The 21,472-nt window shown below is 39.0% G+C and overlaps 1 protein-coding gene across 1 annotated transcript in view; it reads left to right on the top strand.

The window, feature by feature from the left end:
* atrnl1b (attractin-like 1b) overlaps positions 1-16,568 on the top strand; it is a 77,686-nt gene extending 61,118 nt beyond the window's left edge. The window contains exons 27-29 of the mRNA XM_040039350.1: positions 6,187-6,294; positions 12,948-13,062; positions 14,445-16,568. Of these exons, the coding sequence (XP_039895284.1) occupies positions 6,187-6,294; positions 12,948-13,062; positions 14,445-14,569 (348 nt within the window). The 3' untranslated portion in view covers positions 14,570-16,568. The remainder of the gene's footprint in view (positions 1-6,186; positions 6,295-12,947; positions 13,063-14,444) is intronic.
* Positions 16,569-21,472: the final 4,904 nt, after the last annotated feature.

Here is a 21,472-nt window from a genome sequence, read left to right as displayed (position 1 = left end):
ATAATTCATGCACTCACTTGCCAAATTAATCAAGTTGCATAGTAATGCACTCCATGCCCACCCTTATCAAAACTGTGAATGGCTCCAGCTTGTATTCTTGACAAAATCAGTCTGTCATTGCACAAACGTTAATTGGTTTTACAGAGTTCACTCTCGCCTTTTGTCAGTAACTTAGTATTCATTTCTAGAATCTTTCCGGCATTGTGTTGGACCTTTGATGATTGTATTCCCAGCACATTTCTGAAACATGTTCTGGACACAGAGCAAAGCATTCCCCGACTTTGCTCCCGCTCTCTTTTTGTGATTTGCTGCTGCTTTAAATTAATTCTGCACCATGATAAATAACATTGCTTCTATTTGACATTTACAATGAACGTTGTTGGATTTGAAGCTTTTGTGTTGGAACCAGTAATAACCGGTGAGCTGTTTTCTTGTTTTGCAACAACTTTGCTTGGCACTCGATCCTGTGTTTATCTTATTGCAAAGGGCAAAATTTCTCATTTCAACTTGTGGTGGCCTAGGCAGGTCAGATCTGTTGGTTCGGTATTGCTGCTTTGACGTTTAATAGTAGAGATGTACAACAATCTAACACGGGACCTCAGATGTAAGTTAAAAAATCAGAGCTACAAAAGAAAAATCAATCAGGTGATCAATCTCAATTTCATATTGTTGTTTTTTCCCCTTAGCTTTACCTCCCCTAGGCAATATTTTCAGACTGAGGGAACAAATCGGTGCAGTTTTTGGGGCCTTTTTTCATGCATGTTCTACCAGCAAGTCTGTACAACAATACAGTAACAGCTGCATCTTCAAAATAATGTACTGACACAAAATACACCCTCTTTTTTAGCTCTGAGGTTTTATGTATCAGGACCTAATAAAACATCGTCTGGTCCTTACCGGGTTCTAAAATGATTCAGAAAAAACCCCCCCAAAATAAATAAAAAAAACTCATAATACACCATGTCATTATTTACTTATTAAAAACCAAAAATGGAAAACCACTGTGTGAGAAACCAAGCCCCACAGCCCTTTGATTCCATTAATTATAAAACCACCTTAAGCAGCAGTAACTTGATGTAATCATTTTCTGTATCAATCTCTGACATCATTATTGAGGCGTTTGGGCTAACTGTGTTTTTTTACAGCGTTCCTTCAGTTCACTGAGGTTTATGGGCATTTGTTTATCTTGAGGTCCGGCGACAGCATTTCACTTCTTTTCACTCTGGAATACTTTGGTATACAGAGGAGTTCATGGTCAACGCAATGACTGCAAGGTTCCCGGGTTCTGTGACTGCAAAACGAGCCCAAATCATCCTCCCTCCACCACCGTTGATGTGAGGTGTTTGTGCAGTAAGGCCAGAAGTCTTGTTGTTTGTTCTTCCAAACAAGCCAAACTTATTCAGTTTGAGCAGGTTCATAGCATTGCAAAGTCCAACCTTGGGGTCAAGTTGCTGGGACTTCCACTTCTGTGAGATTAGCAACTGTGAATGTTGAATGTTTTCCACTTGTGAATAATATTTCTCACTGGAGAATGATGGACTTCAGATTGCTTGGAAGTGGCTTTGTAGACAATACTTCAGATCTGCAAAATGCCAAATCTTGTGCTTTGATAGAGGTCCTCACATTTGCTGATGTTGAATTAGTCAAATGATTTCATTAGCGTCACACGGTTCTACTTATCTTCTTAATTCATGTGGGAGCACTTCGACTGGGGTTACTTTTTCACACAATGCTTCTGCATTTTTGTTATAATTTGTGTAATGTGATGTTTCCTTGTTCTTCTGAGGTTGTATTCAAATAAATTTAATTTGGTAAGGGACAGGTATTTTTTTTTTTTTTCTTATTGTGTCCCGATAAGTAAAACCTTTGAATTGAAAGAGAGTATACTTTCATTTTCAGAGTGTAGGACACACAGGATGCACTGGCTGTTTATCCGATTTTTAACCTTGGCCCAGACTACAATTAGATTTCCAGTTTTTTAAAAGTCCGACCCCAATTAATAACTACTTACATGTACTTATACTTAGTTACTTACACTTATATGACATGGCATTGAAAGAATCCTGCGTAGAGTGGAAGAAAACAGAAACAAGGCAGTCATGATATTAATCACTGATGCTGCAGCTGGGTTGTGGCTGTAACATCTCTACTCATCATATTAAAGAAACAGTAAAAGTCTGTCTCACTTTCTTTTGGATTATTGTGGCCATAACTAAAATTAGCATGGAGTTTGTTCACTGTTCATATTTGTGGGATGAACAGACGCTGTTTGTGTTGGCAGTGTGGACCGACTTGTTAATCAGGCTTTAATTCTGTGAAAGTCAGCAAACTTTCTAAGTGATTTGTATTGCTTTTGACTGGGGATAATGTGCATGCATTTTTATGTCCCAGTGACCATTGAGAATAAAGTTATGGCCCACCTTCCATTCTTTTAGATAGGACTGCAAAATAATCAACTGAGTCTATACGTGCATTGGTAGAAATGAGAAAATTCAGGAAACAACACTTGCTGATCATTATTAGCAAGTGTTATCATAATGAAAAAGTCAGGTGCAATCACAGATCATAATGTACTCCTTCTAAACGAACGGAATACTGTATCTTTCTGCAAATGAGTATGCTATGTCTATGCAGGACTGCGTGCTTACTTGAAGGGTTTGTGTTGCTATGCCAGGTAGTTACCTTTCTTGTTGTTGTGCACAAGCTACTTCAATCAGCACAGAATCAGATATGTTGTGTCTGTCATCTGGCCTGTGGTTAGCTTTTTATTTCACAGGTGTTATAATGTCAATTATCCCTGTTAAATTAGCAAATTAAGTTAAACAAATAATCTATTAGAAAGTACTTAAGGTAGATGTATACAAAACGTAATATACGTACATAACAATGTAATAATGAAATGATTAAAAAAACATTTTTACTGTTTATTGTTTAATTTTTGGGTCTTTTAGGCTGATTAAGGCTGTGTTTTAATTAAAAAAATGTTTTTATTAGATATCTACAATATTTTATATAAGATCAATTGTGCAGTATGGTCGTGTGTGTGTGTGTGTGTGTGTGTGTGTGTGTGTGTGTGTGTGTGTGTGTGTGTGTGTGTGTGTGTGTCTTTAGTGAGAAAAATATATATGCATAGGGTTTTTATATATATAAATGCATAGACAGACAGACAGACAGACAGACAGACAGACAGACAGGACCAAAATCATTTGAAGAGGTCTATCTATTTGAAGGTGTTCTTGGTGTTGAACCACTGTTTGCCACCAAATATCTTATTAGTGTTATGACATCTTATTTGGTGTTTTCCAGTGTACATCCTCAACAGAACAACAGCAATTTTAGATAATGAATGCAGAGGCCTAATAGTATTTTTATAAGCCTGTTACACAGAATGAGTCCTTGATATACTGCTAGCCCCCCTTGTTCATTTCTACATTGCTGTCAACCTTTCCAGCCCTCGTATGAATTTGCCAATTAATGGCCAGACTAATGAATACCTAATTATATTCAGGGTGAGCGAGGGTGAAGGTCTGGACACAAGATTTTCAGGGTTCATTACTGCCCCAAGGACAAATTCCTGTGCCGACAGAAAACTCAGCGTAATACAACTGACCCAAACAGTCACACACAGTTTTCTTAATGGGATGAGATAAATTAGAAACTACTTAAATTGTTTATTAGAGATGAAAAATCAGAGCTTTTTTGCATGAGATAAACTACAGAAGGCAACAAAAGCTTTCTGTTATTGAAGCATTTGAATTCTACGGTGGCTTACATACAAATGCGATGTGCTGTGCTACATTATTAGTAGTATGTACAAGTATTTGTACATGCTGTGTTCAAAGTTTGACACAGCTGAATTAGTATTATTATTATTGCTGTTATCATTATCATCATTATTCATCAATTAGTCTTATTCAATTCAGCCTCTCTGTCACATGGCTAAAGGCATAGTACACACTGGACAAGTTGTCAGCCTATCAGAGGGCAAACAGGTACTGTGAAATAGGTATAAAAATAGTTTTTTCTTGCAACTTCTCACTTACATCATTGTTGTTGCTTTGCTCAGTTTCTCTTCGTCATGAGGAGAAATGCAGGCAGCATGCAGATTGCACAAGCCTGCTGGATTAGACTAATCCTGATTCACTCACATACGCATGGTGGTAAGAATAAAACAGGTTGCTGCACATGTTTCATGAATCCAACGATAATGTTGCGAGAGTATTTTCTATGGAAATATTAGCGAATGAGGCCCAATGGACCTTTGTGACCACACCCATCTATTGTACTCCTTTTGATCCCACCTGCTTGTCTATGACTGGTGCAATCCGATCTTATTGTTAAAATATATCTGCTCAAAGCAAAAAGCGCTGCGTGGTGGGAACAAATGCACTCACACACAGACAGACTTATAGTGAAAATGATACCAGCCAAGCTGTTGTAGCTGGTAATCAATATTAGTCTGCATATACAGTAGCATCCAATGAAATGATCCCTGACCTTGGAGGTAGTGCTGAATTACTTTAACTAGTTGGTCACACGTGGGTCTTTTAATCACAGTAGTTTATTCATTTCTTATAATAAAGCTTATATTTTAGTTTTACAGTGGCTTAAAAATCACTTTTATATACATAATGTCACAATGTGCACAAAAAACAACCCTTGACTTTCCTTGTGTATTTGCTCACCTACTTGTTCTTTGGATTACTTGAAACATCAATCACAGCTTTTCTTCAGAAATATAAAAGGTTTTTTTGCAATGACATTTTTTTCTTAACTTTTTTTCCATGTGAAACAATTTCTAGGATAAGTGCAGAGGAAAGTCAGGTTATAAGGTGGACCAGCACAACCACTTGAAATGCTTACTAATCTGAAGTACAATTAGATCTTAATGCAACACACTTAAGCTCATCACAAATCCAATAACAATCACTGATGTCCTTGGCACTAAAATGGCAGCCTATTTAGATATTGATCAGACAATGATGAAAGTGTGGCGCTAGTTGTTTTACAATATTGATTAGTGAGGAACAAGAGAAGCTATTTTCTGCTCAGTCAAAGCCGCAGAAATTGTGTCACTGTGGGGTAATAACCGCACCACAGCCTGGAGAGGAACCGGTAAATATATTGCAGAATGTGTTGGTCAAATCTGGAGAGATATGTTCCTACACTGATGGTTTTGATTTTTAATGTTAATGTATATGGAATCTGTCTAGTTTTGTATCATATATTTGTACCATTATATTAAAAAAAAAACATCCTTTGAATATTTTTGTACCTCCATAACTATTTCATATAATATTTTTGCATCTAATTCAGGCTTATAAAAAAACAACTCAATACAAAAAGTAGACTTGGAGCTCAGTGGAGTAGTAATTCTCCGTGTCTTTAGGTCATGGGCATTTATGAGTAGTTTTTTAGTGCTTCCTCATTGATATCTGCTATTGATTTTTAGCTTCATACTGTAATAGCCCTGCAGCTATAGGTTACACTCGATGAAATCAGTATTTCATTTTCAGTTCTTCATTCTTTCTCATTCTTTAACCCTGTAAAGCAGCGGTCTCCAACCTTTTTTGCGCCACGGACCGGTTTATGCCCGACAATATTTTCACGGACCGGCCTTTAAGGTGTCGCGGATAAATACAACAGAATAAAACTAGTACCGGTACCGAAAAAAAGAAGATTTATTCATAACACACGTGAAAAGACCCAGGAAAACTGAGTTAACGATAAAAACGATAACAAAATGACGCTGAAAACCGATTTAAAAACCCTGAAAACCATACATTTCACACCCGAGCCTCGACTCTCGCGGCCTGGTACCAAACGACTCAACGGACCAGTACCGGTTTGAGGCCCGGGGGTTGGGGACCGCTGCTGTAAAGTTTAGTTCTATAACATGTATGTTAAAAAAACAAAAACAATACAGTTATTGTGTCTATAGATTTTACCCACACACAAACCATCGCCTTCATATTGATTTGGGGTGACTTTTATGGGCTGACTCTTAAAATGATTATACTTTCAGGGTTTTTACGTTTTGATGTAAATTATGTGTTTGAAATGTGTACTGTTTATGTCTTTATATGTAGTCAATCACAAAGCCCCAAAAGCTTTTCCCTGTTGATATTGTTGTATGCGAGTACGCCCTGTGTTTTGCTTATCTGTCATCTGTGTTTGATATTACAGCAACTGATGAGAGAGCGTCAGCAGATGGCCAGTCGTCCTTTTGCCTCAGTCGACGTCTCATTGGAAGCCAGAGGAGAAGTAACAGAAGTGTTGCAGCCTGTGCTTGACGTGAGTCTTACTCACTCGCTTACATGTGCACATACAGATAATCACATTTGTGACGGTAAAGTTAACGGGAACTTATTATGCTGTTCATTATTTTCTCTTAGTTATATCGTTGCAGCTGTAGAGACTCTTGTTAATTATGACTAACTTTTTAAATACAAATGCCAGCATGTGTACAAGTAATCCATGTGAGGCTTCAAGCTGCTCTAAACGCTGCATTTCAGACAGTTTCTCCTACTCTTTGCTCTGTGTGACGTCATTAAAAACAGACATCCAGGCACAGAAACCTGTCCAAACCTTCTGTTTGTGAGACACTGCCACTGTCAAGAAGGTTAGCTTTATGGGTTTTGTGAAGAAAGTGGTTTGTTTCACTCAGGGCTTGAACTGAGGAGCTATAGCTAAGCTCAGCATATATTAAATAAGGATTAATTTGACTGTTGGGTTTAGTCTCCAATATTAAACATATGAAAACTAAGAATAACACTCTTGATGCACATTTGCGTTTTGATTACTGTATTCCAGAAGCATCTTGGGAAAAATCTTACATAGCGATGGTTGACAGTGAATTCTTTATGAATTTCTTTCATTGTGATTATTGAAATTCCCTGTTTATAAAATCCATTATCTCGAAGAACCTTCAGTTTTGACACAAGCCTCAAACTGAGACGGTGTTATTTCCATTTAGTTATATTTGTACTAACATCAAATAAAAGCAAGCACTTTTTCGTTAGTGCATTTACTGACATGTAGAGTATGGCAGTTATTATTGCTGCATAATTAGGGGTTATTGTGCCATTTCCAGCCATCTCGTGCCATCAACACAAAATATTTCAACCTTTTATTCAGTCGTCCAGTCAATAAGAAATGTGCCCGTTGTGACCCTTTCTCTCCATGCCTCTTGTTTATTTGTGTTGCCCTCTACAATCATTTTCCAATCAATGTTTTCTTTTTAATATTTTTTTAAAGCATCTATTATATGTTTCAAATTATTTGTATGGTGGTTTTAATCGTCTAGCTAGAAGCAATGGCCACTTCTTTTAAAAGCGTCACAGGAAATTGCTCGCTCTGATATTAAAATGATGACATCGGGACTGTTTTTGGAACATTTCATAATTTCATGGCCCACCGGGTGTATTTTACTCCGTTTCCATTTTTGCCTAATTTATCTTCTTTGGTTGTTTACTGGAAATATGCCACATGGTGCCTCTGCATTCGAAATGTGATTGATAATTTGTTTAGCTTGGATGCTCATATACCTTTGGTGTGAATTATTCTGTAGCCCCCAGTTGCTCCACTCTTATCTATTCCTCCCATACAGATAGAAAGTAGAGGGGTAGGCTGGCACTGAGTACAGTGCGGGGCTCTATGCCATGTGGAGTAAAAGCATCGTTTAAAGTTCTACGCAGAGCTACGTCGTCATCATAGCAACAAAGGGCCGATTCCTCAGCTAGGAACAAGCTCTGTGTCACTTGGAGCTGAGAGAAATAAAATCACTGTGGCAACCGGCGAAGAGGCACTACATTAGCTATTAGTGTACCGCTGAGTGGTGCTCACTGTGCATTATGGTATTGTGAAGGGCAATGTAAAGAGCAAAACAGGAGGAAAACAATGCTTCTTAGCTGTCTGAGTGCACTATATTGTTGCACTTGTAAAGCGGTACGGTACACCCTAAATTTGAGTGGCGTTGGAAGCCGGTGCTCTGCCTTGATTCAGGTAAAATGTTAATTACGTACTTGACAGTGGGACACGTGTCCATCTGTCGTTCAGTAATTTATTGCAGTGCTGTTCCTCCCACTCCTGCGCAAAAAAAATCAAAGATGATGTTCTTGTTATGCGGCACAGTAAAGAGGAGCCACTGGAGAATATTGCTGTAAAAAATATTGCAAGCTGTTTTGAAAATGATAACTGAAAAAAAAAAAAATAGATAGTCAGTCTCCTGTTTCTCAACCCTGTCAAGATGCAGAATTGACCTTTAAATATGGGACTTTGAATCCTTCACCTAGATGTCCATATGGCCTTTATTGAAGTTGGCTTTGTTCCCTGTTATACTTTTATAACCACATACTTGTGCACATAAAACTGATCTTTCATTTACTTTACTTATATAAAGGGTCTAAATTTACCACATTTTGATATTCTTGGTGTAACCCCAACTAACCTTGAGCTGACCGGGTTATACTCCCTTCTCTTTCCTGCATCTGTTTATTTGCCAGTAAAGGCAACAGCTGGAAAAAAGAATGCAGTGCTGTTGTGGTCACATTTCCTTATGCTACAGTCACAAGAGATAAAAGAGTAGTTTGGGATTGCACCACAACCAAAGTTATTGCGACTGCGTGCAATGAATTTTCAGTCTTTGAAATGGTTGCTTTGAAGACAGCGGTCGGGTCTGCACACGCTCAGTCAGCTGCCATCTTCAAATCGATTCTGCTGCGTCAAGTTGGCAGTGCTCTCAGTTTGAGATTGAATGGGGTCAAGTTAGCAATTACATGCAATCTTTTTCTTGTAATGCGGTGATTAATAGTGATAAATCGTCTTTATATAAAATTCAGATTCCACAGAACTTCATGATAACTACTTACATTCAGAGTCCAGTCAGAACTGCAGCAGAAATGTTGAAATTCTTCCACAGATAGTGATGTAGACTTAGTATTTGCCAACCTTTTATACAAGTATACATATACATATAGATATACAAGTATATTTAAGACTATAACTAGTTGAGTGGAGTTCACAAAGATGGATGTTACAATTGACTTGTGCTCATCAGTGCAGACGGACTCGGATTGAATGCAATGTGTTGACAAAAGGTCTAATAAATTATAGCTTCACCAATCTGTCTGAGAGTGATTGCAGTCAGACCTAGCTGAAGTCCGTTTAAGAAGTTGTCTTCCACCAGCCAACGATCGAAAGTGGTCAGCTACTGGACACCAGTTGGTCACCGCAACTATATGTAATCTTTCAATGAATGCAGACAAATGCACTGGTCAACCACCGGTTATTTATTTATTGACTAAGTTGGTGTATTTTGCATTAAAAAGCTTGCTAAAACATAACATTTCTTATTCATTTGTTAATACAATAATAATTTAAAAACTTTTAAGCGTCCATGTGTTGAAATGATTTGTATTAAGCCACTATGTCTGCATCTTATCTGTGTACATGGAAGTATTGTGTTGAAAAAATGTTTACAAAATTAAATCTCTGTGGTTCCAAGTGTCTAAATACTTACGGTGGACCACTTACAGCTCAATTACATGACTTGGCACCAACTGAAGGTGAAACATATCAAACCAGCCTATTTCTCTTTTCTAAAGGTTAATTGGTCAGCATCTGGAGCCACTTAGCTATTGGAAATATTTTTTGATGTCAGAGAGGACACAGTTGCTGTGCTTTGTATTTGTTTCACCAGCCCAGACCCGCTGCTTTAATGCAGTAAAGCATAGAACAGGTTTTTGAATATCATATCCACACTGAAGCCAATGCAGTTTACAAAGGGGGAAAAAACATGAACACAAAAGACCTTATCCTTTAACTGCACCGTCTGCATTGATCTCACTGAATTAGTTAGTAGCATGTCTCAGTCACTACTTACAGACCCTCCAGCTGGTCTGAGAGCGAAAATTATAACAGCCTTTGTGCCATTTTATTCCATTTGGTTAGTTTAAACTCCCGAGATGGACATGGCTTTTAGCAACCAAGATGTCAGCAGCTGTTGGACAGAGCGATTCGTGCCCAAACACTGCAGACCACAGCCTCTATATTCACTATGGCCGGGCAGTCAACATATGGAGCCACTAACGAACAGCTAGTATGATGGATGACACCTGTCAGTGGCGAAAGGAAAGGAGATACATTGTGTGTTGTTTTTGTGTTTTGCATTTGTGTATGGATGTTTATGTGCTTGTGGATGGTTGTGAATGACTAGAATACACTACTTATTCTAAAAGTGTTATTTTCAGATCTTTGGAAGATCTAAAAGTTGTCTAGTTTTAGACCATTTAAAAAGGCAACCCTACGGCTAAGCTTGAAGGAAATGACTTATTAATAGCTTTATTTGATTTTCCTCTTCACTGGAGGAATGTGTCTGTTTTTCTCAGAGCAACGTAAGCATTTAAATGAAGTGAGGGAGAGCCAAAAGAAAGTGGTTTAACTTTCCTGCTGCCTTACACGAACCAAAATGTGTAATTTATGGTTTACTTGTAACAGAGCTGGTGTTGCAGTTCGGGGGGAGAGTTACAGATGGCTACAAATATTTGCTTACCAAACTGAAGCCATCAAATTATTGATGTACATGGTAACGATGTCAGCAAAGCAAACTGGGCGCATAAGCAAGTGGCACATCTACCAAATGGAAATTTCTGTAAAAGTAAAATAGTTTACTTTCTAATGGTAATCTGCACTAAACACAAACAAGAGCTTAGATTTGGAGTTTACCTAAGGGTGGCATTAGATTCTGGATCAATAATTAAAAGATAGGGGGGACCTCCTAAGGGGATTTCATATAAACTGTTAATCCCAAATGATGTTGAGGCCATTGAGAGTTTTAACAATCTAACCAGCAGCTGACCAAAATTGTGAAGATAAAAGCATCTCCACTGGTTTAGTTGCCATTGCAGTATTTTAGCGATCTGTCATCAAAGCCATACGTGCCTAAACGTAGTCGATCATTCCTTTTAAATTTGACAAATTCATCTTTAGTTCTTCTGCTTTTGCTGCTGAGCATTGCTGATGATTCCGAGTCTCAATTTTAGCTGATGTGTCACCCAGCGGTCCATACATGTGTATCTCACAAATCGTCAAAAATCAACATGGAATAAATGAACTCCTTTATATGAATGCAGCTTATGCAGCTATTCATTAGCAGGATCACTTGAATGGTCATGAAATGGCTGGCAATTTAATTACCCTCTAATGTCAGTCGTAGTTTTAATATTACCCTCTTGATGGTGAATGTGCCTGAGCAGATGCATGAGAATATTGTGTTCCGACCATGTAGCCTAATTGGATTGTGTAACAATGCACGTAAACGAACCGTAAGTCAGCCTACAATACGGAAAAATGTTTCGAGTATATGTAGCACGACTCTTTCATGTTGTGCTCTTGAAGGGTGCAGCTTATTCAGAGTACTAGATATTGATGATACTTGAGGCTAGCTGGACTGATCCTGGGTCGTTCTTCCAGGGAGTCGCCTTTGCAAACAAATTGGCTTTAAAAATGAAAGATTATATTATTTTTCTTTTAGTAAGGAAAAGATTAGTGTCGCTTTAAATCAACATTGAGTAGGAAACCAGGAGTTTTCCTTTCTTAGTTTTGACACAGACGGTCTGCAGTGTTCAAATGGTAGGGCTCCACATATGGCTCCATTACAGCTTGTGTCACAGACTATTCCTGGTTTTGGTGGTGCAGTGGTGTAGTGTATATTTTCTTGGCTTTGTGCTACCTTAGTGTGCATTGAGCATTGTTTCAGCAACACAGCTTACCTATGTATGGCATTGACCATCCATTTATGACCACAAGCTGCTAACAGCAGGATAGCATGTCACAAAAGAGGGGCCAATTTGAGACTAGGAAGTTGTGCCTAACATGGATATAGCTGCGCCATTACACAAGAGCAGTTGTGAATCATGGCATTTCAAATGGCAAGCTTAATTACTGCATTAAAAATTACACTGCAGGCTTCATAGAAAACAAGACTGTGCTTAGTTTTAAAAAACATGGCCCTGAATTACACTCAAATATGCTGAAACATGTATTTTTTACCATTTGGCAGCTAAAACTAATAAGATATGTGCTTCCTGAATCTATTGCTCTTAACTCACTGTGTGTAATAGGTATTTGGTGTCAATGCGGCTTTAAAAATACCCAAAGCGTCAGTGTTTGTGTTTGTGTTTTTGTTTTCGCAGGGTGAAATATACGGCAGATTGCAGTGGAATACATTTAAACAAATTACCAAGTCTGCCTCGTGATTTTCACGTTTTAATGGGTGTGCTTATGCAGACCTGTTTTTTTTATTCTGCCTCTGCTGCCTCTCTCATCTCCATTTTAAATTCAGCCAACACAGAAATAAAAAAAAAAAGTCAATTCCATTCAGACATGTTATTATTCCACAATTTCTATCCTCTCATCCAAAACATGCTGTGAAACCCTTGACATTCATTATCAGGATGACATGTTTTTCACACTCGAGACGGGCAGTTTTTGGCCATTAAGTCCGAGGGTAGGTCATTGCCTCCACACTTTGACTGTCTGATGGGGACACAAGTGTTTTTTGTTGTGTGACCAATCAAAGCATTTGTCTCAGGAGGAGGGAAGGGAGGGTGTGTTGTCTTAAGTGTGGCAACTCCAGCAGCTGATATGAGTGATTTTTGGTCTGCTGCTCCCAACAAAGAAAATTCAACAGCACATGTGTAACTGCAGGGAAAGAAGGACTAGTAAGACACATTGATATCGGGTTAGTTGATAAAGCAGGGCTATACCAATCCACAGGTGCTGGGTTATTGTTAAAAGCAGGGAAGTACTTTTGTCTTGCTTTCTTTTCTTAAGGCAGTATTTACTGTGTGCTTTTCACACTGCAGTATTTTTCACATAAATATAAACAACTTTATTTCCAGAGCAAGTCATAAAATCTTTTCTATTTTACCGTCGCTTTCCTTCAGGGTGCACCTAAACCTGTTGCAATGGAACCGTGTTCAGGAGGAAAAGCAGCTGTGTTGACTGTCCTCATGCGCCTGCCCTCTGGGCCTTCAGGCTTACCTCCACCGGGACAGTCAGGTAACTACAAAACTGTAACCATCTTTTTGTCTTATGGTTAAATGTATTAACCCTGCTGTGGTATAAGGGTCATGAGGGTTATGTGGGAAAGACTACATTTACAAGGTTCTCTGAGTAATGAAAGTTTTACATTTTGTTTTTCATTTTATTTCATTTTTTGAGGCACACCTCACTAGGACAGAGTTGGATGGCCTTCTGCTTTCTACCTTAACATTGCAGCTACCAGCCTGAACTTTGATAGAGAGCAGGGTGGCTCCACGCTTTCATGTTGTTTATGCCGAACTCGGACCCTACAATGTAAATTTTGCAGCAGAAATCAAGACTCACCAGAATAAATAATTTGTTCTCAATATTCTGTTGTTAAATTTTGGTCCTTACAAAATGTAGCCTCAGCTTTCTGTTGTTAGCTAACAGGAGCGGCACCTGGTGTGGTCTTCTGCTGCTGTAGCCCACTGGCTTTAAGGATCAGTGGGTTTAGAGATGCTTTTCTGTATACCTTTGTTGTAACGAGGGGTTATTTGAATTACCCTGCCTTCCTGTTATTTCAAAGCTGACCTCTGACATCAACAATAGATTTTTGCCAAGAGAACTGCCGCTCACTGGTTATCTTCTCTTTTTTTTTTTTTTTTTTTTTTTTTTTTTGGGCCATTCTCTGTAAAATCCTAGAGATGGTTGTGTGGGTTTATGTCTGCCATCTAGCACTAACAGCCACACCACATTCACAGTCACTTAAACCTTGCTTCCCCATTCTGATGCTTGGTGAGTTTGAACTTATGAGATTTGGGGCCCGTTGGTTACACACAACTATGTCTATTTTAATCATTTAAGTTTATGAACATATTATCTGGTCAGGTGACATGTCCTCAAATGTCCTCCTCAATGGTCTGTAAAGCAGTAGACCTGTTGTGGCCACTTGCACAATTTATAATAGACCATAAGCCTGTGCAGAGAGTAAACATCAACTTCAGGGTCCAGCTTTGATATTGAGCGTCGATCTACATGGCACTAAAGTAAGCCATGGCAAAATCTTAAAAGCAACCTAAAAACAAAACAATGTAGGCCACACTGCCTCAATTGTGAAAGTGCATGTGGTCAGGATCAGGATCAATCTAAAAAAAAAAAAAAAGGTCAGTTTGAAGGGGAAAGTAGTTAAAATTAAGTCATCTTTAGTTCTTCAATCTTTAGGAGAAAAATCCTAGAACTTGCTCCTTCATTGCCATAACAAGTGAAATTGTCTCACTGTCAACCAAAGTAAAGAAATCCTGTATTTACTGGTTGAAATGCCACATATCCATAAAAATATCTATGAAATTGTTTAACCGAACAAATGAATTTGTGGGAGTTCTCACCCTCGTGTTGTTCTTTTTCTTTCTCCTCCTCAGGACTCATTGTAGCAAGTGCACTGATAGACGTTTCACAGCAGAAAGCGTCAGATTTTAAGGAGAAGTCTTTGGCCATAAAGAACCGAAAAGCCCTTCCTCCAGCACACCAAGGGACCTGCGTCTGAGTCGCAACAACTTTATCTGCTGGGTCCCGATTTACACCATCTGACATCATATTGTTCCAACATGTCACAGATCCCAGTTGGAAGCCTTTGCAGAGACACGGCATGACTACATGTACGAGATTTCACTTAGCTGCTACCACAGAAGTTTCCACGTTCCAAGAGCACAACCTGTGTTACCTTTTTTTGCCCTTTTTGCTCTATCCTGCATACGTCAACCTCAGAAATCCTTCTCCTGGATCCTGGACTCTCCCTTTAGCTTTGGCAGCCAGTGGCGTGCATTAAGCAGACACCTGACAGCTCAGCGGCTACTACAGAGCATGACAGACAAATGAATGAGGAGATTGTGAAACAGTTGAAGCTTTAGGCTTAAAGACTTTGGGAGACCACAAATTTGCTCAGCGTGAAGGAAAAAGCAAAGGTGTCTATATGTTAGGTTGTATCAAAGTAAACAGATTTCTCTGACACCACTTTGGAAATGCAACAAATGATTGAAAATGGCTGGTTAGGGATCCAGTATATTATGCGATGTTTGTCCCGCCCTATTTTTTCTTTCTTTCTTTTCTTTTTTTCTTTTTTGCTTGCCAACAAGTGGTATTAAACGGTGCTAAAGCATTTAGTTTGTATGACATAGCTCTTAACTCAGCCTTTGCTATGGACTGAACTCATTATGCCTTTTTCTGGGGAAAGCTTTGTGCGATTTACCATCCTTCAACCACGTGATAGCGTTTTAACAACTAGAGCATTTTGTCATACCACTTCATCGCTCACCATTAATGATCTTTAGCATCTCCTGTACATAAGTGTCATCCACGCAGCTAGGCTAAAGTCTGTATTTTTAGTGGAATACACGTACAGATACTGCAGAGATATCACTGCAACTACCACCACCACCAGCATGTAGGTGACCACATACTGGAGGAGGCACGGACGAATCACCCACCATCCAACTAAAACATGGAAATCTCCAAAACTTTTTGTTTCATTTGTAATATATATATTTTTTCTTCTTCTTCGGTGTAGTCTCTTTTGAAGAAGTACGATAACGCAGAAGAAAACTGAGACCTTGACTCATTCTTTACTACAGTTTGTAACTGTATCGTTTTGCTGTGCAACTTGGCTCCTGAGCTCGTCCTCGACCGATGAGGTGGGTGGATGTCATGTACTGTTGGAGAAAGATGCCTACTTTATAAACTTGGACCAGGGACATTAAGCTCCTCTGGCTGTTTACTAGTTTGTTTGTTTTATTTCTAAGTAGTCCTCTAAAGCTATGACTTTATTTCAGTCCTTCAGTGCAATGGGTTATGTTACCTTTTTATAATGCCTTGGCTTTCCACGAACCTGAGGGGAAATGTTGATCTGCAGAGTTTTCAAAGCTGTCGAGTGTTTTTAGCCCCAAATCCACCCTGAGCTGTACAGTGTCTTGTTGGAACAAATGTGAGTCTTTGTCACTCTTATCCCTTGACAGTTTGTGTGTTTTTGTCAAGTTTTTTATGACTGAACGACAGAGCGGTTATCATTTATTTTAGGCCTTGTCACCTGATAATATTATATCTATGATAAATTGTCTTTTGCTACACTTGTGTAAAGAGCATTTCCGTTAATAATTTGTTTTGATATTTAACAGATTCCTGTGTAATAGCGCATTTAACTCTATTTTCATTGTTGAAACAACTTAAATCAGTTGTTTTAATGTCAACCCTTTTTGAATTGTGCATCTTTGAAGACTGTACGGGCATTCTCTTGCTTTTTGTTACAAAGTGGTTACGACGATGCATTACGTTATGGTGGTATGCCAGCTATTGTGTTTTAATTTTGTGTTTGTAGAGTATTCCTATACTGGTGTCATTACACAGGAATCAGGGTCTCACTGTACCGTGAAGGAGGAAAAAATGAAAAAAGAAAAGATGAGAAACTGCATATCAGTATTCTTCAGTGTATTTTAAGGATGGACAACATGCCAGAAAATAAATAAATAATAAAAACAGACCTTGAAATCTTTTGTGTGGTAAAGTCTTTTAACTTTTTTTTAAGCCTTTTTTAAAATTCTTAGGTTTTACATATCATCTGGTCCTCAGCAGGTCGTAAAATTCGGTAAATATGACACAGATGTACAACAACGTGACACATTAGTGTGTCATTATTTATTTCACAAAAAATAAGTCTAAACACTCCAGAAGCAGGGTGTGGACAAACTAAGTACGCACTGATTTCTTTCGTGTGAATTAAGAGGGTAAATAGGAGCCAGGTGCTGCTAATCAAATGCACGTTAATTAACTGATCATCAACAAGTGTGAACACCTCGATCAAAGCACACGTTTTGGCACTTTGCAGGTGGTAATACAATGCCAAGGAAGAAAGTCATCAGCAGTGAACTGTTCATCAATCTGGGAAGGATCAGAAGGCCATTTCCAAACAATTTGAAGTCCATCAATCTACATTAAGAACAGAATTCATTCAGTTGACAATCTTCCTGGAAGTCGACTATGCCAGCAAATTCTCCCCAGAGGTCAAGCTGTTTAACTCTAATGCCTTAAGTTCAACATTTATTTCTCCAGTGTAATGCAGGTTTTAGATATCACCCTGGGTCACCACACCTGAATCAAATAATTAGTTCATTACCAGGCCTCTGGTAACTTTAATACATGTTGAGGAAATACTTTAGTCATTTAAAACAGCTGTGTTGGCTCAAGTACAGATCTAAAACCTGCAGGACACCGACCCTTGAGGCCTGGAGTTCCCCCACCCCTGCTTTAGACAAACAAGACAGTGAGACGTTCAACAAAACCAAACACCTGAAGACAACTGTCAAGCACGGTGGCAGAGGGGTGATGATTTGGGCTTGGTTTGCAGCCACAGGATGTGGGTAACTTGAGTTGATTGAGACAAATTCCTCTGGATCTGAAGTCATCTTTTTTGACAGCTAAAGCTGAATTTGACTCCTGCAACAGGACAGTCCTGAGCACACCAGCCAATCTTCAACAGGATTTCTGAGGAAAAAAAGAAGAAAAACAAAAGAATAAGAACAATAAATGCCCTCAAACGTCAATTAATTAAATAAATGGAAAGAAGAGTGCGTGGGAGACTGAAAGTGCACAGAAAACCTTAAGTTCTACAAGTTAAAAACTCATTGGGTATACTTTGTTTTTCCATATTGCTTTTCCATTTTGGCTTCTTTTCTGTTACTGTCATGTGTCGTTCATCTGAGGTTGTATTTAAATACCCGGTAATAGTTTAAGGCCTTAAAAGACAAATATGTAGTTAAAACATGTTTTTTTTGTTAATTATTCACTCTCATTAACATTTTTCCTCACATATATTTTCTGAAAAAAATGACAAAGCAGACAAAAAAACATCTAAATGCAAATAACTCTCGTTTTATGTTTAATTATTCAGAGAGCATGCTGTGAGATCAACCAAACGCAAAGCAAATCACTTAAATAGAAAAACAATACTCACTCAAAAATAGCACTTTTAGTGAAACAAGGTGCCGCTCCAAAATACAGGAAATTACCAGTAACGTGAAAAAGTGCCTACGAGGTGTAAACGTGAAGATAAAGAACACAGTGGGTGGTTTCCTTTAAAGTTCAGCCTGATATTAGGTTTGTCCTTCAATGTGCTAACACCTCTCAGTGTGCCTCCTCAATGTCAATGATGTGCATTTGAAAAAGGAGGCAAAGAAAAGAGATGCAGCCTGCCAAAGTGCTGCTCTGGATAATCCTCACTTATACTCAGTGTACTTATTAGCTGCTGGCGCTCCTGGAAAAAAGCCACGAGCCCCTCGAAGAAGCGCTCACCGTGTTGATATTTTTTAATGCTCCGAACAGCAAGAAGAAGACTAACCCATTTAGTGCTGCTATAAAAGAGCACTTTTCAAATATTACAAATATTTTCTATTCATGTTTCGAACGCAACACAAGCTCACTTTTGGAGCAGTAGTATATTTAGTGGTGCATTTCTGCATGTTCTGTAAAATGCCTTTAGCTCTTTGAAGTGCCGAGAATGTACTTTGAGTGAAGTGAACTCTTTTTTTTCTGCCAAAAGTGAATCTACACGTGTCACATTCCCTTCCAGCTCATTAAAGCGAGGTGTAAAGCTCTGGAGGTGACAGGTGGTGCCACTGTCACTGTGTTACTTGTGGCTGCCAGCTGTACATGAGATGTGCTGTATGTCTCCCCAAGGCCCCTTTGCTAAAAGTGAAAGATTTCCAAGTAATCACATTTTAGAATAGATAAATGAAGCTCTGACTCTAATTTTATGTAAATGGATCTAAAATCTTCAGAACTAGGCTTTAAGCCAATGACAATCATATTTTTAATGCAGGCTTATATATTTCCAATGAACACTGATGACTATAACAAACCCAATTAATTTTAAAGCAGACATTAGTTTGATTACTGTATGCTCACTCTGTTGGGATAGTAGATGTGCATTATGTTTATTGGAATATGCTTCTTTTTATTCGTGTTTATTCATGTTGTCTTCTTCTGCCAGTCTAAGGATTGTGAGGCAAGATTCCCAATTCATGTACATGAGCAAAGGCTAGTGGATATACTAAGACGAGCCACATGACAAACGTGCTATTTTTGCTCCATATCAATTACTTAAAGTAGTAATGTCCTTGTTCCATTTCAGATTATGTGACAGAAAACCCAAAGTGGGAACTGGATGACATATTGATCTCCACTGCAGAGCGAGCACAAGTTTCCCAGCACTTTAGAGCTGCTGTGCCAGTGCCGAGGAGCGCATATCCGCATATACTTTAAATTGCCAAAAGTATTTGCTCTCTGCTTTCACATGCAAATGAACTTGGGTAACATCCCATTTTAGGGCATATTGTTAGTGTGTATGCTGATTAAGCATTCACAGTACTCTTATCCTAATCTTTATAAGTGATATTAAAGGCAGGCGGTCAACACTGGGGGAAGACAAGAAGCAGGAGAACTTTCAACAAGCAGTGGCAGTGAGGGCCAAGCCGCCTTACACTGAGGTCAGAGAGCGAAAAAATTCAAAAAGCATCTAAAAGAGCTCATGTTTGGAGTTTGTCAAGTTTGCAGGTGTATCAGCATGAGACATTCTTACATAGAAGAGACTGTTAGAGTCTCTAATTCAGTGAAACATGATTGGAAATCCAGTGTGTTTGCATAAATTCAGTTAGTTGTCCATTTTTTCCACATAGTTTCTTAAATGCTTATCCTTGTCAGGGTGGCAGTGGGGCTGGAGCTGGATATGTTAAATAAATAAACATTACGAAAGTTAACAATATATCTCCATCCGTGTACGCTGTTGTCCACAAGATGAGAAAATCAAAATGATCAAACTGGAAGACTGTGGAACATGTTAATAAATGTTTGTGTGTTTATGTCTGTGTCTTTCAGAGGAGGCGGGAGCCACTGAAAGGCTTCCCTACCAGTTTCTGTTGAATCAAAGCAGAACCATAAATGGCCGACGGAGGAAGGGTGGATAGGGGAAACGAGATGGAGATGGGGTGAAGAAAGGAGGGCAGTGGAAGCTACTGTTCTCTAGCCTAAGCTGAACCCCCAGCAGCCTCATCCGCACTCTTGTCAGGAGAAGAGTGCGGTTTCTCCTGTTTCCTGTTTGTCGTCATCGAGGACCAGCAGCATTTTTCTTCTTCAGCTGTTTTTGTTCATTTTTACTTCTTCTTCTGTTGCTCGACGAGGTCTGTGTTTTTCTCCTCCAATTTTTCCACTTCTTAAGCAAGTGTTACATTCTCGTCTTGTGTTTTGTTACACTTTTGCTGGAGTTTGTCGAACTCTTCCACTGATGCTTGGAGATTTCCTTTAAGGTTGTTGCCTTCCAGAATTTGCTCTTTGTGCTCCAACTGCAAGTTTTTGGTCTGCAGTTCTTTATTCTTTGTCATCAACGCTGCATTATTTTGCAGCTGCTCTAGCTTGTCCTTTTGAATGTCTCCGTTTTGCTTCATCTGTTCCTCGTACATGTGCACCAATTCTTTGTGTTTTTGCTCAGATTGGGCTTTTTTCCTGGAGCGCTTCGGACTTTCTGCTCTCCACTTCTTTCTGGTCCTTTTCCAGTTGTACATACTTTTCCTCCCATTCCATCTTTTCTTTCACTATTTCATCATTTTTTGGCCTCCAGTTGTTTGAGCTTTTTTTGCCAGTTCTTCGTAACCTTGCACTTGTTTTGTTTTCGCCTGCTGCATTTAGGGTTAGAATTCTGACCCCCCCGACCCCCCCCCAGAAATCTGGAAAAGAAAAGCCCACTTTCCCCCCCGGTGGCCCTAATCCTCTTCTGTAGACTTACGACTGTTTTACGACAGTTGACTGGAGAGTAAACTCTGGCGGGAGGGGCTTTGAGCTCACGTGGCCTGTAGCTGTCGGAGAGCAAGCTTGTATGAGCTAGCAGCGATATCGCAGTAGCTTTAAATCAGAATCGTGTTTATTGGCCAAGTATATGTGCAGACACATACAAGGAATTTGGTTCTGGTAGATGGTGGCTCTCAAGCACAGCAATGTAAATCACACACACGTGTTCATTCTCTTGCTAGCGGTGGAGGAAAGTTTTCTGTTGAGGAAGAGGCCCTGCTGTCCTGCTGTCTTACTGGTGCCATTGAGGGATCAGCGGCTGCTACATATTCTTCTAGACCTCGAGTATTTGGACCAAAGTACTCACACACACGTCCCATAAGAGAAGTGCTGGTAACTGATGCAAATATTTAAAAAACATGTTTTTTCTTCTGTCACACTGTTTAAATTCCATTCATATAGGGGCCATAAGTTTATTCTGACTGCAAACATATCCACCAAATGTTAGTTAAGTTTCCTTTTAAACTACACGTGTAAAGTGGATGTGAGAGAGGTTGTGATGAAGTTCTTAAGGATGTACGTTCTCCAGTCCAGAAAACTGTATGAGATATTGGACATGGAT

The sequence above is a fragment of the Simochromis diagramma genome, unplaced genomic scaffold (assembly GCF_900408965.1).
Source record: "Simochromis diagramma unplaced genomic scaffold, fSimDia1.1 OVJJ01000402.1, whole genome shotgun sequence".
Classification (NCBI taxonomy): domain Eukaryota; kingdom Metazoa; phylum Chordata; class Actinopteri; order Cichliformes; family Cichlidae; genus Simochromis; species Simochromis diagramma.
This window is presented reverse-complemented; position numbering and strand designations above follow the sequence as displayed.